This window comes from Lacerta agilis, chromosome 4, assembly GCF_009819535.1.
Source record: "Lacerta agilis isolate rLacAgi1 chromosome 4, rLacAgi1.pri, whole genome shotgun sequence".
NCBI classification, from domain to species: domain Eukaryota; kingdom Metazoa; phylum Chordata; class Lepidosauria; order Squamata; family Lacertidae; genus Lacerta; species Lacerta agilis.
Window position 1 is genome coordinate 58,498,702 of NC_046315.1, and position 17,245 is coordinate 58,515,946.

Sequence of the window (17,245 nt, forward strand, 5' to 3'; positions counted from 1 at the left end):
TCCATCATCATTGTAAGCTTGTGCATAGTCCATCAACAACTCATGGGCTAGCTAAAGCTGTAGACATATAATATAGAGGTAGATGTTAATAATAAACAAAGATCTCATTTATTGGGGTAAAACTACAATTTCAGACATACCAGTATATATGCCTGGTTTCTATGCCTCTTTCTAATTGGATCTCAGATGGATTAAATACACTCCTTTTTTTAGCAGGATGAATTCAGTTGGAACAGCCTAAGCAGTTCAAAGTATAATCACATTTTCACAAAAAAGTTTGATTTCAAAAAAGGTTTGAATTGAGAATTTGTTAGGGCTGATGGCTTGTAGGCCTATATATAATGCACAATTGGCCAAGCAAGTAAAACAGCTCAGTTTGTTGAAACTAAGGGACCAAGCCAGATTCATCAGTTTTATAGAGCCAGATGAGGCTCTCTTGGCTTATTGTGATCATTATTGGGCTGAAAGTATAGTATCACTCCAGCCATCTGCAGTGCTAGGCTTGTAGCATAGATTTAACTGAAGCCACCAGTTCTTGTTACTTGCAGTAGCCAGAGTGTTATAGGACTTTCAGCAAGAGCCCCACATTTGACACTGTGATACAAATGTATGGTCATTTTCTCTTGAGCATATGTAGATATCTTTTGCATTGAACCTACATTGGTTTTAAATAATTTAATTTGTGTGTGCATATAATATGTAGATGGATGGATGGGTGGATGCATGGATAGAGATAGATAGATAGATAGATAGATAGATGCATATATATATATATATATATATATATATATATATATATATATATACCAGAACAACACTGAAATATTTTTTTCTGTAGGATAATGATAGCATGGAATATGATGTGAGGTAAAACTGTTTTAAGAGCACTGGTAGTGGAGTACAGGGATGTACTAACATATTTTTTTAAATACCTTAAGGAAACTGTGAGAGATATCCTCTGTAGAATATATTCTGGTTCCTATGCATACCATTAACACTTACACTTTCTTTCTTAATGTACAAAACACGTAACATCTCAGTAATCCTATAACAGAGCATATTATATTGGTGGGCTGAGGGTCAGAGATAGTGGCCTGTCGCCTAGCTGAAATTTGCAAGAAGAAAGCATGAAATCTTTCTGCATATATATTCTAATAGTGATCTTGGTTATCTGAGTGCTGTTTCGTAATGATCCAAATGGCTATATTACTGTAGTTATCCACATTCAAGAAGAAGGTATCATCAGTCTCAGGGGAACCTCAAAGTTTGCACAAGTACAAAAAAACCTGGAGGTGTTAAACATTTTGGAGGAAGCAAAAAACAGTCCAATGAACACTGAGCATGCTGACTTGACTGTTGGTGGGGGCATAGAAAGCTTTGTGGGAGGAGGGAATGAAATCGGAGTGCCCTGAACAGGAATACTATAGTGTGAGTATCTGCTATTAAATGGTGTCAGAAAAAGCTCTTGCTATTCTGAAAATAAACATATTTGGGTTGTTCAGGGAATCAGCTGAGGAAAAAAATAAGTTATTCAGGATGTATTTCCTATGTCTTTGATTAAATGCATATTCATCTTCTGTTTCACTGTTTCTGTCAGCCTGAACATATATATGAAAAGCTAGGCATGGACTGTTCAGAGCTACACAACTGTATGCTTAGTCACAAGCATTTGTCTAATGTTTGCTTTATGGTTTTGCTCCATATTCCTTTGCACACTCTCTCTTTCTCTTTCCCCCCCTTCCTTCTTGCATTTATTACTAACTTCAAGCCCTGTCTCTTACTCATGGACTGTAGCGCTTAAAGACTGAGCTGAATGATATGCGTCCAAAGGTGGACTCTGTGCGTGACCAGGCAGTAGACTTGATGACAAACCGTGGAGATCACTGCAGGAAAGTAATAGAGCCTAAACTGGCAGAGCTCAACCAGCGATTTGCAACCCTATCAGAAAGAATTAAAAGTGAAAAGGTAGGAGGACATGCTCCTTGCTGAACTACTTGTATATGCTAAAGAGAGCTTCACAAAGTGGGTATGGTTAGGGGTTTTTTGAGGGCAAGTTTTACAAAGCAGAAGCTAGCAAGGACAAAGGAGTGAAACCCGGAATTTAAAAACTGAAACACTGCAAGAGCCTTTGTGTGAGTGTGTATGTAAAATAAACTGTCCCTTCCAGAAGCAAAGTTCCCCTTATTATTATTATTATTATTATTATTATTATTATTACTACTACTACTACTTTCACTAGCCACAGTATAAAAAAAAATCCTACCTAAGAAAGAAAGAAATGATGCTTGTTTCTGTATCACTAAAAAGCATGCTGTCATACCAAAATGGGGGACATGTAAAACTGGCATGTGGCTTTTCTATCCAGCATGTTGTCTTAAAGCAAATTCACATTGGTGCTTCTGTGCAAGAATCTATTCACAAGTTTCATGCTGATATGTTTGCAACTCAATGAGATCAACACCGTGAGCATGAGTCAAAAGCAAATCATTTTCACCAATTTTGTTTGTCTGTATGGTTGCTGAGCTGTATCAGTGGAAGAGTTGGAGAGAGCTTAAAACATGTGTGGTAAATGTTTGGTGCTTTTTCTTTTAACTTTCCTAAAGCCAGCTTTTCTAAGACCAGTTACCTAAATCATTAGGCAGTTCTGGATAACAAGTTTTTTTTTTAGCCCAACTGGGCAACTTTCTAGCACAATCCTATGGTTGCTTATACTTAAGTAATTCCCATTGTGCTCAGTCAGATTTACTCTCGTGTAAATATTCATAGGAATGTAGCCTTAAGATCTAGTTTGCTTGGAGGCAGCCAGAAGAGCAAGTTGAAAATGGGCAAAGCTGCTTAGACCTGAACCCTTTAATATTTGTACTTGAAAAAGGATGAGAGGAAGGGGCTAAACCACTGACATTTAGAAAAGAAGTTAAAACTTCAGGAAGCCTGAGAGAGCTGAAGTAAATCTGCCTTTGAGTCCATACCCCAGTACAAAAACAAAAGTTGACATATGGAATTATGAAAGTGCTGCATACTGAGTCAGACTATTGTTTTGTCTAGTCCAGTATTATATATTCTGGCATGTAGAGGCTCTCTTTCAGAGCCTTTTCCACCCAGCTAGGTTTTTAACAGGAGGTCAAGGGCCACTTGCATGCAACCACAGAATCTACAGCTCCAAAAGCTGGTGATACAGCTACAGCAGAAGTTGGGAAATTTTGCCTTATCAAAGTTGTCCACATATACACTTTCCCCAACATGAATTGTGCCTAGCTCAGCCCCAATGAACTGTTTCTTGGAACATCCAATCCCAGTGCCCACCTAATAAATGTGAAAAGTACACTTAGGTGAGATAAGGTACTTGAAGTTGTGAAACTTGTATAGAATCTAAAAGCCATTGCGCAAAATGTACTATACATAAATTTATGCAAGATTCTGTTGAGGAAAAATGGTTCAGGGTTCATTAATAAAATTAGAGGGCATTTATATAATTCTTTGTTTAAAAAAAAATTAGGGGAAGAAATGAAGGTTTGTATTGCATACAAGCATATTGTAAAGCAGGGATTGAGAAGTAGTGATGCTCCAGATATTGTTGGAATACAATTTCTATAATTCCTAATCATCACAGCTGTCAACCCTCCCTGCTGTTCCCCACTGCTACATACATAGCTGTCAATCCTCCCTGCTGTTTCCCAGTGCTATAATAAGGGAATTTCCTGAAAAAAAGGGAAAGGTTGACAGCGATGCCTAATAATTGGTCATGTTGGCTGGGGCTGAAGCGCAAAGAAATCTGGAGGGCGACAGTTTCCCCATCCTTGTTCTAAAGAAACATATAATTATAGGAATAGCCCCAAATAGAACATTATCCTATTGATTATAAGTTCCATGTGATCACAGACAAGCATTGGGAATTTAGAGCTGGTTTCAATCTACTCAGTCAGCAACTGGCAGTTTTTATGCTTTTCATGCATGAGTGCTTAGCACTGAAAATTGGAAGCTTCAGTATTAACACAGAACACAATTCATATATTTCGGCAAAAGCTTTTGCTTAGTGTATTAAGGTGTCATAACTATGCTCTCTCCTCGCTAACCACAAACTATAGCCAAGGTTTAGTTGTGGCTTAGCTTAGCTTGGCACAGAAGTGCCTGCGAAGGTGGTGTCTGCAGGGCCCAGGTAAGTCAGGGATAGGCAACATCTGGCTAGTGGGGCAGATCCTTATTCCACACATCCACCATGGACCAACTTTGATAGTTGGTCTGGATCAACCACCTGTAAATCATCTGACATCATAATCACCAAAGTTACAGCAACTTGTTTTGAATGTGTGCATTCAGCACCAATTACCGGTAGCTGATTGGCACTGGGTACATGCCTTCAGAGAGGCTCCTTGTAACCACTGATCAGCAGATAGCACTTCGTCTTCGTCTGGTGCTTTGAATACAAACTGCTTACTGTACTCTGGAAAAATAAACATGCTTTGTTTTTAAGCAGAGCATTCTCTCTCCCCCCCCCCCGAGAAAGTGGTTTGGATTAAAAGCACTGTGCTGGGGGGTGATGTGGTAAGCCATAGTTTGACTTATGTGCAAACAAGCCTGTTTTGCAATGCAAACACATGTGGCACAAAATCAATATATTCTTCCTTCCTGATCAGTTGTACCCGTGTAATACACAACTTTGTTGCATTCAAGTGGTACATTTCACACAGAACATTACATTTACATTTCAATATGTATGCCCTGAAAATATGTATAAAGAAGCCCTCCATTTGTAGTTTGCTGAAAATATTTGTTTTGTTAATGAACAACCTGTTTGTCACACCACACAACCTGTTCTGGTTTGTGTCTGGTGCAAAGATTAACAAAATACCAGTCAGCCTAATAAGCTTCCTCTCTTCATAAATGGTCAACATGGTGTTATGAGTTTGCAGGGGGCGGGGGAGTAGGCGGTATGCTGAGACCCTTCAAACCCCTGGATTCAGCAAGTGTTAAAATATAGGCAGGGCTAGCTTCCTGATGAGGTGCCCACGGTTATTTAGAAGGACAATGCCAGAGTTGAGGGCAGAGAGTTTGCAGTGATGTGAGCTAGAAGCGAATGGAGTAAGATGGAGAGAGAGTCAGAATGATGTTTGATTTCTCTTTGAATTCTAAGCTGCAGCCACGGAAGAAGCAAAGCCCTCTTGAGGTGTTAACTTTGTGAATCCCTCCACTGTAGGCTCAGGATGTGTGTGTCTGTGTGTGTGTGTGTGTGTGTATAAATAAATCATATATCAAAAAGACAGCAGTGTCTCTGCTTTGCCTCATTCCTAAGGAAACATGAACCCTGGGTAAGTGCTTGAGACCCATGAAATATTGCACCGCTCAGAGATTGGGGTGGCTTGCAACAATGTTATTGTTCTCTGGGTTTAAATAAAGTACTAAAGCTGTAATGACATCATCAAAAATGACCTTACCATTAGGCAAGATGAAGTGGCTGCCTTAGGTAGCAAATTATGGGTGCTATTAAAGAGTGGTTTATTTGTATAATGTTGCTACTTGAACTTTCTGCCTCAGGTACCAATTGTCTGTGTTCAGTCTTGAAGATCCAGCACTCCTATTTGTTTCTTTCAGTTAATCTTAGCCATGCCTTGATTTAATGTTGACTAGTTTGCCCTCAGACACATTTTCTTATGGAAATTGAAATAAAACACTGGGTAGAATTTATTTATCAAGAAATGAGTTACTGCTGAGAGGATTTTTATTTGTTACATTAGTCTTTTAAATCTGACCAAGATTTTAACCTTATTTTAATTGAGACCATTTTCTTTTAATCACACTTATTTAGGAATCTTTAAGATTATAGAAGCCAAAGGATGAGGGATTAATAGCATTTTTAGAAAACAACAGGCTTGGCTAAAATATTTGTATATTTAAAAAAAAAATCAGGCAAAAATTGTCATGGAAAGGCAAGTAGGATTTAAAAAAAAGAAAAGAAAGAAACACCAGGGAATGGGAAAATGGAAATGCATGGCTAATGCTTTTCTGTTTCTGTTAAAAACACTGTGGGCCCATGAAGAAATCACCTTTTACAATGTGTTTACTGAGACAGGGTTTGTTTTATATATAAGATATTAGAGTTAACTGTGTATGTGGTACTATGTGAAAGGTTAAGTTTAGAGTACTAAGTGTCCTCTGTGATTGGCAGATGGCAGTTAGTTGAGAAAACCTGGGTTCTTTTTATTTGGTGTTAGACAATTGCAATATTTCGCTTCTCACTGGCTTACTGGATAGAAATCATTGGTCACTCCTTGAATGGGAAAAGTGGTCCGATGATGAATTCTGTGGCACTTAAAATCTGATTGGTTGAATAAATGGTAGGCTGGCTGGAACATAAAAAAGCCAGTTCTACCGCTGTCCGAGAATGCGCCAGAAGAGGAAGAAGCCGGAGGAGAAGGCTGAAGTGTGAAGGCTGGTGGTGAGGCAGATTGAGGCTAAGGAAAATCTGGAAGTATAATCTGCCTCAAAAAAAGGCCAAATTACCGGTTTAAGCCAAAGGCTGCCAGAGCCTCCATCAAACTGTGGAGGCTGTGAGCAGTGAGGGAGAGATCAGCAAGGAGCTTCTGTAGCTGACCCCTCCCCCAGCCCCTTTTCTTCCTCCATACAGGAAAGCTGGGAGAGGGGCCAGTCTGACTGGAACAGGTGGTGTCTCTGCTTGCCTCCCTCTCATCCCTCTCACATAAAGAAAGTAGAATCTGATTTGCTCCCTGAGGCTGTGGTAGGTGGTTTCTGTGAGGGACTTTTTTGTGGCAAGAAGATTCTTTAATAAAGGTGTGGTATTAAGCTGCAATCCTAACCCCATTTACCTGGGAGCAAATGCCATTTAATTAAATGGGACTTGCTTCTCGGTAGACCTGGTTATGTGAGATGTTGGTATTCTTTCTTACTCCATAACAGGAAATATGTTCTAGTGGAAGCACAGTTAAGTCCAAGGTATGCTAATGTTTTTTGTCCAAAATAGTAATAAAAAATCTCCCTCAGTTTATTTCAACTGAATAGTGTTCTCTTCCTGACAAACTTCTGTGCCAGCTCTGCCTTTTGTGGCTAAGATTTTCAAAATACGATTTTGTAAATTTATGTTCTACCACCCTTTGCCGAAATATGAATAATATGTATTATTTTTTATATAAATAACCAGAAATTTACAAAAATGGGAACATCTGAAAACCTGTCTTAATTCACACAGAATGCAATACTGCTCTTATCTATTCTTTTATCCCATGATTACTTAATAGCATTTGCTCAAGGGCTTATATATATTTATCGGTTCAATTTTTATACCCCATAATCAAATCAATATACCTATGCAGTATATAAAATTTAAAAGCAATACAGAATAAAATGAACAAATCCATACAGAAAACATAATAAAATGCAGCACGCTCACATAAGTTCACAGAAATACAATACAGGCCACCTTCAAGAGGAGGCTTGCTATAACAACAATTTTTTAAGGTGATGCCTAAAACACATTACAGAATGAATGTGTCAGTCTAATCTCAGTGGGCAAAGAGTTCCATGAGCTCAGTGCCACAACACTGAATGCACTATTTCTAGTTGATAATAACAAGGAATGGCAAATTGTGAGTCAGTTGCAGGTCATAAAGGTCAGGCAAGGGTATAAAAGGTGAGGTGATTATTTAAATATAAATTGCTTTATACAGTAGTAGTAGTAGTAGTAGTAGTAGTAACTTGGCCCAGGAGCAAATTGTCATCTAGTGTATATCCTTTAGCCGACATTTCACATGGTTGCGATAAAAAGTCCTTGACCAACTGTAGGTGAGGTTCATAAACAGAAGACGCTTTTGCCCATTTCCCCTTACTACTGCAGCCCTGCACCCCATGTCACTCTATTCCAGAGTGACCCCCAGTGTGAAAATAAGCAGATGTTTAGGAATGAAGAAGCTGCAGGAGAAATGGAAATAAATGGTCTGATTCTATGAAATGAAGTTGGGATCGCTGACAATCAAAATTGCCCAGACTGATATGTGAAGAACTGAATTATTTGTGCTTAGGGCAATGCCATGGGCTAAATTATCGTTTGGTCCATTTTATCTTGGAACACGGAACTGTATGTTCCCAAATGATGACTCTTTTACTTACGTGACTGTAAACCTGTGTCATTTGTCACATGTTTAAAGTTGCTGGAATAATTGGTTTATGGCACTGTGTTAGCCGAGTAGTTTTGTGTCTAACACCTGAAAGTCTTAAAAGTGGATCTAATGCCAGGAATCTGAAAGGGATCTTTTCTTTCATTTCTTGGTTTATGAATGATTAAAAATGCACCACATCAACAAGGATGTTCAAAGTTTACAAAAATGGAAGTTCACTACAGTATGTAACAATTTGATCATTTTACATCTTAGTCTTAGAATGCACTTACCGTAAGACTTTATATTAAATTGTAAGTACACACATATTAATTTTCCCCATGTGATGCATTAATGAAAAAAGTGAAATCTAGCTTATTGAAGTTCATAAGTAGTCCTTAGTCACGATAAGATTCTAAATTAAAGACAGTATTATAATTTACATAAATTAGCAACTAAGTCTTCTCATGAAGCTTTCTAAATCCGAATATTGCTTTTGTTTGGGGCAGGGCGGGAGGCAGGGAACAGGTGATTTCCCACTTTTTAAAGTGGTATATTTTTAATGTACTGTGCTAGAAATATTCAGAATTTGTGGAATACTTTTCTGTTTTATTAATATGGTTATATTTCTGCCTTTAATTTAAAATATCTTTTGAAGTTTAAAACAATATAGAATATGGTATATATGCATATTTGTGGGAAAATTGCTTCTGAATGTGTGATGGATTTCTGATAGGCCAGATTTAAACAGAATGTCAGGGTTGTGTTTCCTCCCCAGTTCTCATAAAGTTTAAAATTCATTGAATGCACATTCTACATATTTATTTACATGCATCTACCAATAAAATATGTATTCATTAAGCATATTTGCTTTGTTGGTGAAGAAGCTGAAAAAACAGCAAATACCTTTATATTGATTGTGGCTTTTATCATTTTATGGCTTTTATATAGTTTTAATATTGCTTTTTCATTTTGATGATTTATGATGTTTTTATATGGTTGATGAAGTTCCTTTTGCAACATAAACAAAACTGCTAGGTAAGAGCCATAAATAAAGATTGATCAAGCAGGGTACTACCACTAGTTTTGTTACATAAAAGCTATTTTGTAAAATACCCAAAATGTGTAATTAATTTAACAGTTGGGGGCAAAACAGATATGTCGCTTTGGTTTATGTCTGTAATAAAACAGTATGTGATGTAAAATTGACAATCTTCCTTTCTCTCTTCCCCTTCCCAACTTTCCAACCGTTTTTTAAAGCCCTTCATTCCTTTGAAGGAATTGGAACAGTTTAACTACGATATACAAAAATTGCTTGAACCACTGGAGGCTGAAATTCAGCAGGGGGTGAATCTGAAAGAGGAAGACTTCAATAAAGATATGGTAAATTGGTTGTGATGGGAGTATGAATAAAATGGAAATGGAATAAGTGCTGGTCTAAAAATTAGAAACCTCTATGTTTGCATTTGATTCTTTAGACAGGTTAAACACACTGTCATTCTGTTTAGCTGCTATAAAATTATACTGCAGCGTTTACTGTTTGTAGCATCGTCATCATAATGTTCTAGTAATATATACAATGTTAACTTTCATAGAATAATACTTGCTTATTCCTTCGGAATAATTATCTGAAACAGACAGAAGTGTATGTCCAGCACCAAGTTATAGATATGCTGGATCAATCTACAAATCTTTGATTTAACCTGATGCTGACTAAAGCAGAGGCAGGAAAAGTCAAGCTGTGGATGATGTCAACTATTCATTTTATACTTTTTATATCCCTTTGTTTCTGATTTCAGTCATTTGAAATCCTTCTATAAAGGTGTTGAATGTTGATGGAAAGGTGCATTATTTGTACTCATGAAAAATTCTTAAATAATTAGGCACCTGTTGTTAATTTGTGTAGCTGAAGAAAGGGAAGTGAAATTAGTATGACTTTAGACAGCATAATTTTATAACTGCACAAATCTTCGGTACCTTCAAATCATCACAACTTTGACACTCATCCAGTCTTCAACATCAAATTTAGTGAAAGCTCTGCAGCCTCATCTATTTTCATCTTCTACTCAGTAAAAACAAAGAAACAAAATTGTATGTGCCTTGGTAATGCAGTTTGCCAAATTTCCCCCAGGAAGCCTGTAATTCCAGAATTCACCCAAATACTGGAAATGTCTATTGCCTGTATTGTCAAATCTCTTACATTTGCTTTCTTTCTATGTATTATTGATTATTTTGTTAGTATTGTTAGTTGTTACTAAAGTTATTAGTAAAGTTGAAATTTTCTGAAAATCACAATATCAAATTATCTTCATGGATTTTTTTGGCCCAACACTGCATCCAAGAATTGGTTCAAGACTTGCACAGTCTCTCACCTGATACTAGTGAATCCTCAATATACCGTATTTTCCGGCGTATAAGACGACTTTTAAACTCAGGAAAATCTTCTCAAAAGTCGGGATCGTCTTATATGCCAAGTGTTGTCTTATAGGCACTGGCGGAAGAAGCCGGGGTGCTTTGCCGGGCTTTGCTAGCATTGCTTTTAGCTTCCAGGACTGTCCTGGAAGAGGTGCTACCATGTTTCCCGTAGGGGAGCTGGAGAGTCCAGCCGGGAGGAGAGCGAGCAAAGCGGGTGGGCATTGGGCAGCTGAAGACGGCGCCAGGCTTACCGGAGAGCAGGCAGAAGAAGAGGCTGGCAAAGATGCACAAGCCCTCTTCCCCTCAGCAGCCTCTGTGATTTGTATGCCCTGTCCTTTTGAATGAAGCTCAGCTGCTAAACTCCCTGTTAGCTTGGCTGGATTAATTATACACGGTTTTGCAACTCTGCTTTGCAGCCTCAGGGCTCCATTTAGGGATCGCAGCCTTTTCTCCCTTACTGCCTTTCGAGTAAACCAGGCAGCATACCTCTGAGCACGTGAGCGGGACCTAGATTACCATTTTCTGTGTAAACACGCTGCCTTGTCCTTGCAGCCTCCTGCTTTGTTCTCCCACGTGGCTGCCACATGGGAACAGTACTTGACTGGGTCCTAGTGTCCCCACTACTTTTCTGTCCTGGAAGCTAAAAGCTAAAAGGCTGCTCCTTGAAGCGACTTCTCAGAGGCAGTACCTGCATGTCATAAGCATTTGAATTATAATTACCATATTGAAATCAATTCTGATGTTTTTTTTAATTTTTATTTGGTGTGCATTGGAAGTTGGGGGTCGTCTTATACGTCCAGTCGTCTTATATGCTGGAAAACACGGTAAATCATTTCAAAATAAAATATGTGGCTAATGTCGCTGCTGCTTCCTATTGACACTTCTACCGTAGCTCTGAAGGATGAACACCGTTATCCAAGCTTTCAGTTCTTAGTTCATAAGCATGCCATACCACAGGGACATTGCTAAATCCTTAAGAAACTTGGGGCAGAGGCTCATGATATGAATATGGATAAAACTTGCATAAAACAATATATATCTGTGGATGCAAATTTTGGCTGACTTTCAGCAGGAATGCTACCCTGCAAGGAAAGTTAAATTAAGCTTTAAAGCAAAGGACAACAGATTTGGGGCATGATGGAAAAGGCCCAAGGATATTTCTCTTTTGTTTACTCTTCCCTCTTCCTTGACCTCCTGCCTCTGACATCTACCCTCTGCTGACTTTTTTGAGTTTAAGGTCTTCTGTTTGCAGCGCCTTTTCTTTTTCTTGTTAATGTATGAAACACCGTGTATATTCATAGTGTATAAAGGATCATGATAATAATAATTAGTAATAGCACAATATATTTTTTCAAGATTTTCAAGATTCAACAGGCTAAGCAGTCTTGCTTTATGTGTAGATATATATATTTGGAGAGAATGTTGATTACATTAATTCTTTTTCTTTTCATTAAAAAAAATCAGAGTGAAGATAATGAGGGTACTGTAAAAGAACTGCTTCAACGAGGAAATGTGCTTCATCAAACAATCACAGATGAAAGAAAAAGAGAGGAAATAAAAAGTAAACAGCACCTGTTGCAGACTAAGCATAATGCTCTCAAGGTAGAGAACATAACTTATAAATACACAAATTCTCTGATCTTTTTTATACATGTTGGTATTCGGCCCGGGATGGAGAGTTCAGCAGTCTCTCAACAGCTGAGGTTCTTTAGGATCTACCATAGCATCTTGCCCTCTCCACATAGATATGGTCTTCCACAATGGTTTTCTACCTGTAGTTGCTGTTTAAGAAAAAGAAGAACTGCTGCTGTACATTCAGTGATATAGTTCATGTTCACATTTAATCAGCAGGTTCTATAAACACCCTGGGAGAGGAAGTGTTGTTTCTCTTTTTGGCCAACAGAACCACACTGTGCACAACTGTGCCTGCTATATAGATGCTATATAGATATATTACCTTGCTGCAGCATTTATAACAAGTAGTAGCCCTGCTACTTCTCTCATATTGAGGTACATACAGATTAAAGAAAACATTTAAATAAAAGCCATAGAAGTCCTTGGTTATAATCAATCACATCATTATAGTCAAACCCCATCACAGCTTGATTTTGCTTGGCATCACTGGGTTCGGCTTACCTTCGCCTCTAGTGAATGAAGGCAGGACTAGCTTTTACAGGAAATAGGCTAGCTCCTCTTCAGTTTCACGTTCCCTTGGGCTCTTAGTTCTACATCTCAGCTTAGCTTATTCTTTCTCACTTATCACCCTCTGACTTCTTTTTCTTAATAGTCTTAGATCTTTCTCCCCAGCACAGTGATACTATCTACTAGAGGCGCAGGTAAGCTGAACCCAGTAATGCTCTTCTGTATAAGCAAACCTGCCCTACACATGACTCTACCCTACCACATGAGCCGCTGCTGTCATAAGGAAGTGTGTTGCAAGGAACTGTTTCCCTAATCTCAGACATTTAGTGTCAGCAGCCCCATGCTGTGGAGCTCATTTATAGGAGAACATTGGAAGCCATCCTTGCTTTCGATTTTCTGGTGAAGACTTTTCTTGAAGACTTTTTTTTTGTATTGCTTTCAACAATTATATGTGTTTTATTGTCTTTTATTGCTGCGCACTGCCCTAATATTGCAATATATAAATGAAAGCATATTTTCTAAACAAGCAAATAAAAAATAAAATAAAATCACTTTTCCTGATTGGTTAATAAAATTAACCCAGTCTTTTAATCCATCCTACAAATACTATTAGCCTGGAGGAGGGTACTGCCCGTGTCATTACAATTATTATATGGTATGGTTAGATCACTGTAGTTTATATAAGAGAGAACAGTATGTTGTTCTTCATTTTCACATAAAGTAAATGAAGTCACTTCTCCATGATCAATGCAGTCTGCTCCATGTTTATGAAAGAGGATTTGTCGGCAGCCATTGCTACTTGACATTCCTGGTTGCAAATACAGTGGTGCCCCGCTAGACGAATGCCTCACAAGACGAAAAACTCGCTAGACTAAGGCATTCGTCTAGCGGAAGGCTGCCCCGCAAGACGAAAAAGTCTATGGGGCTGCCTCGCAAGACGAAAAATTTTTGTCTTTTTTTTTCATCTAGCGAAAGCGCGGCTGTCATTGCTGCTTCGCTAGACGAAAAACCCGCTAGACGAAAATTTTCGCAGAACGAATTGTTTTCGTCTAGCGGGGCACCACTGTAGCTATTTTTCATTTTATGTCTAGGAATAGAGAAAAACTTTCAATTCATTTTAAACATACTTTTTGATAGGTTCCCATGCAGGACTGTTAAAATTTCTACAACTTTTCAGTGTTTTTTTCAGTACATTCTTCTGATAAATTAAAATGCTTTTGATTAAGAAAACTGTATATGTAATTCAGATTTTGTGCTGTGGCATTATGCAAAGCTGTTTTATGCAAAGCCTTTAATGATAGTAAAATTGTATTTAGATTGATCAGATTCTTACTGACAATCTTTACAAGGGGCATGGTTATTTATTTTATTTTTCATTTTTGTGACTCACTGAACGCATTCAGCCATGACGTATAACACTAAGTAGACTACTGAGTAGTTAAGCAAATTTGTACCTTGTAGACTGAAAATTGAATTATAGGAAAAGATTAAGAGGGAAGGGGGTGGTCCCCAATAATGCAAAATTTAATTTAACTATAATATTTATAAAATACTATCAATTGATTACAATAGTTTTAAACTTATTGAAAGAGGTATATACATTGTACAGAAATTAGCATAGCCTACATAGAGAAATTCCTGCCCACCTAGCAGTTTGAAAGCACGAGGTGCAAGTAGATAAATAGGTACCGCTCCGACGGGAAAGTAAATGGCGTTTCCGTGCGCTGTTCTGGTTCACCAGAAGCGGCTTAGTCATGCTGGCCACATGACCCGGAAGTTGTACGCCGGCTCCCTCGGCCAGTAACGCAAGATGAGCGCCGCAACCCCAGAGTCGTCCACGACTGGAACTAACAGTCAGGGGTCCCTTTACCTTTACCTTTACATAGAGTAATAAGTAAATAAGAAAACAAGAAAACATTTAACCTTTATTTATAGTACAATTATGGTTCATATATTTGCATAACTATTTACCGGTATATACCTCCCCCCCCCATGTACATATTGGCCACCATTTATACGTCTTGTTCACAAGTTGCAATAAATCACTGTTTGTCTCAAACCATGGTTTAATTGTGAATGCGCTTCCTCTCTGGATTCCCCCCCCACACACATATCTTCTCCCCCTTCCCCCCACAGTGGCAGTTTATTTCCATTTTAGCACTCATGGTTTGAAACAAACCAATTATAGTCTAGATCTCATGAACAGTAGCAGACGGAAAGGCATGGTGGCAATGCTTACCTCCAGGCACAGAGCCAATATGGTGCTCCTCCTGGTGTGTTTGTACAGTTGGCATCCACCCTGGCATGTGCCTGGGCCTTGGATGGCTAAGCCAGCTTGGGCCGGGGCTGCAAGGGACCAGCTGCTCTTTTGTTTGAGTCTATAACTTTAAATAACAGTAACAATAAATGTATACCCCGCCCATCCGCTCTGGGCAGCTCCCAACAGATTAAAAACAGAATAAAACATCAAACATTAAAAACTTCCCTTCAGGGCTGCCTTTAGGTGTCTTTTAAAAGCCAGATAGTTTATTTCCTTGACATCTGATGGGAAGGCATCCCACAGGGCGGGTGCCACCACCAAGAAGGCCCTCTGCCTGGCTCTTTATTCTAAGAAGACTCCTGCCCTAGGCCCCATAAATCTCTGCATCCACTCCTCTCTTGCTCCCCCCACTCTCCCTCCTGATTAGCAGTTGCAACTCCACTGTTGGGAGGTCATGTAAGGGCTGTCACCCTACTCCATCATCTGCTACTGCTCACAAACGCAAGCTAGAATCAAAGCATAAGGACCAAGACAGTGACACCCGTTTTCCAAACTAATTGATCATTTTCATTGATTCAAGAGCTCTTAGTCACACAACCCATTCATACATGCTCTGCAGAGTTATAGTTAGCAAAGGTAGTTTCTTTGTCTAACAAGATGGCCAGCCAGGTAGCGCTGAGGTATAGATGCAGCAGGCTGATGGCAGACTGCTCTTTGCGTGCTGCAGAGGTTTTCATCCCCAACTGTCTTTTGGATAAAACATGAAATAATATTATGGGCTGCTAGAACAGCTTGGGCAGGGGGAGAAGCTGATGGAACCTGCATGGCTGCAGAAGGTAGAATCCCAAATAAACCATAGTTTAAGACAAACTGTGGCTTATTGCAACATGCAAACTAGGCCATAGTATGAGCTTGTTTTTGCAGTTCTAATAATGTCTGCATTGTGAACAGGATCTGAGGTCTCAAAGAAGGAAAAAAGCTTTGGAGATTTCTCCTCAGTGGTATCAGTATAAGAGGCAGGCTGATGATCTAATGAGCTGGCTGGATGACATTGAGAAAAAAATAGCAAGTTTACCAGACCCCCAAGATGAACAGAAGCTAAAGGTAATGGCATTTTAGAAGCAGTGTTACATATTATTTTATAATTATAATTATTATTATATATGTTCATATATGTGTCATTCTGTATGTAAATGTAATAAGATGTAGAGATATAGTAGTTCAGTAGTTAATATTATTATTTAAATGATCTAAGTAATGCTTGTTGAATTGCATATTCCTATCCTTGTATCCTTGCAAATGTTACATTAAATAGATTTTAGAAAATTATAGGAAATAATACTTTACTTGTGTATATCAAGTGTACTCTGTTTAGAAACTTCCATTGCTTTATAGAAAAAAATAATTAATTCTGTATCTTTATTCCAGATGAGCAAATGACTTATCGGTATATGGATGAACTATTTTTTCATGTTAGCACATTCATTTTCATCAGAACATAAACATACTTCATTGTCAGAATTCTAAAGATTTACTTATTTGTTGTCAAAGAATTGCCTCGTTTATTTTGCATCGTCTTCTTTTGCTTCATTCTCTGTTGAGTTCTTTTCAGTATTAGAAAAACAATTAAAAACTCTAACCATGCAACTGACAATCACTATGGGTATTTAATATGTGGTTTCTGTACATTACAGCTATCTTTCCAATTACCTGTCAGACTGTGCTAGGGAGTATTAGACAGTTAATATATGGGCCCACATTACTATCCAGTATACACATGTCACTTAAATATCTAAAATCAATGACCCAATACTCACCTTTGTTTTTTTTCTGTCTAAATGTAAACAAAAATAAATAAAAATAAGTGTACTTTTTTGTTTGTAACAATAAAGTTGGGAAAGATTCTACCGAAGTATTTTGCTAATTCTTAGGAGTTTATTATCTAGTTAGCTAATTTTCCTGGGCCCTGTATTGATTTTGCTCAATAGGAAATTGATCGAGAATTGGAGAAGAAGAAGGAAGAGCTGAATGCGGTACAGAGACAAGCTGATCGCTTGTCTAAGGATGGGGCTGCAAAAGCAGTGGAACCAACCCTGATACAGCTCAGCAAGCGCTGGCGAGATATTGAGAGCAAATTTGCTCAGTTTCGAAGACTCAACTATGCACAAATTGTGAGTTGTTCCTGGCAAACATGTATGTTTGCAAATACTGCTACTAACAGAACCCTACTAACAATGAGAGTACCCACTGCTATTCCAACTTGCCTAAAACAAAGTCTCTGGTCAGCAAATGTGGGCCACTTTATTTTACCATACAGTATAAG

The 17,245-nt window shown here is 38.3% G+C and overlaps 1 protein-coding gene across 6 annotated transcripts in view; it reads left to right on the plus strand.

Moving 5' to 3' along the window:
- DMD (dystrophin) overlaps window positions 1–17,245 on the plus strand; it is a 1,040,101-nt gene that overhangs the window by 467,868 nt on the left and 554,988 nt on the right. For all 6 annotated transcript variants that reach the window (XM_033147196.1, XM_033147200.1, XM_033147197.1 and 3 more), the window contains 5 exons: window positions 1,795–1,965; window positions 9,366–9,488; window positions 11,985–12,122; window positions 15,874–16,026; window positions 16,911–17,093. In XM_033147196.1, coding sequence (XP_033003087.1) covers window positions 1,795–1,965; window positions 9,366–9,488; window positions 11,985–12,122; window positions 15,874–16,026; window positions 16,911–17,093 — 768 coding nt within the window. The remainder of the gene's footprint in view (window positions 1–1,794; window positions 1,966–9,365; window positions 9,489–11,984; window positions 12,123–15,873; window positions 16,027–16,910; window positions 17,094–17,245) is intronic.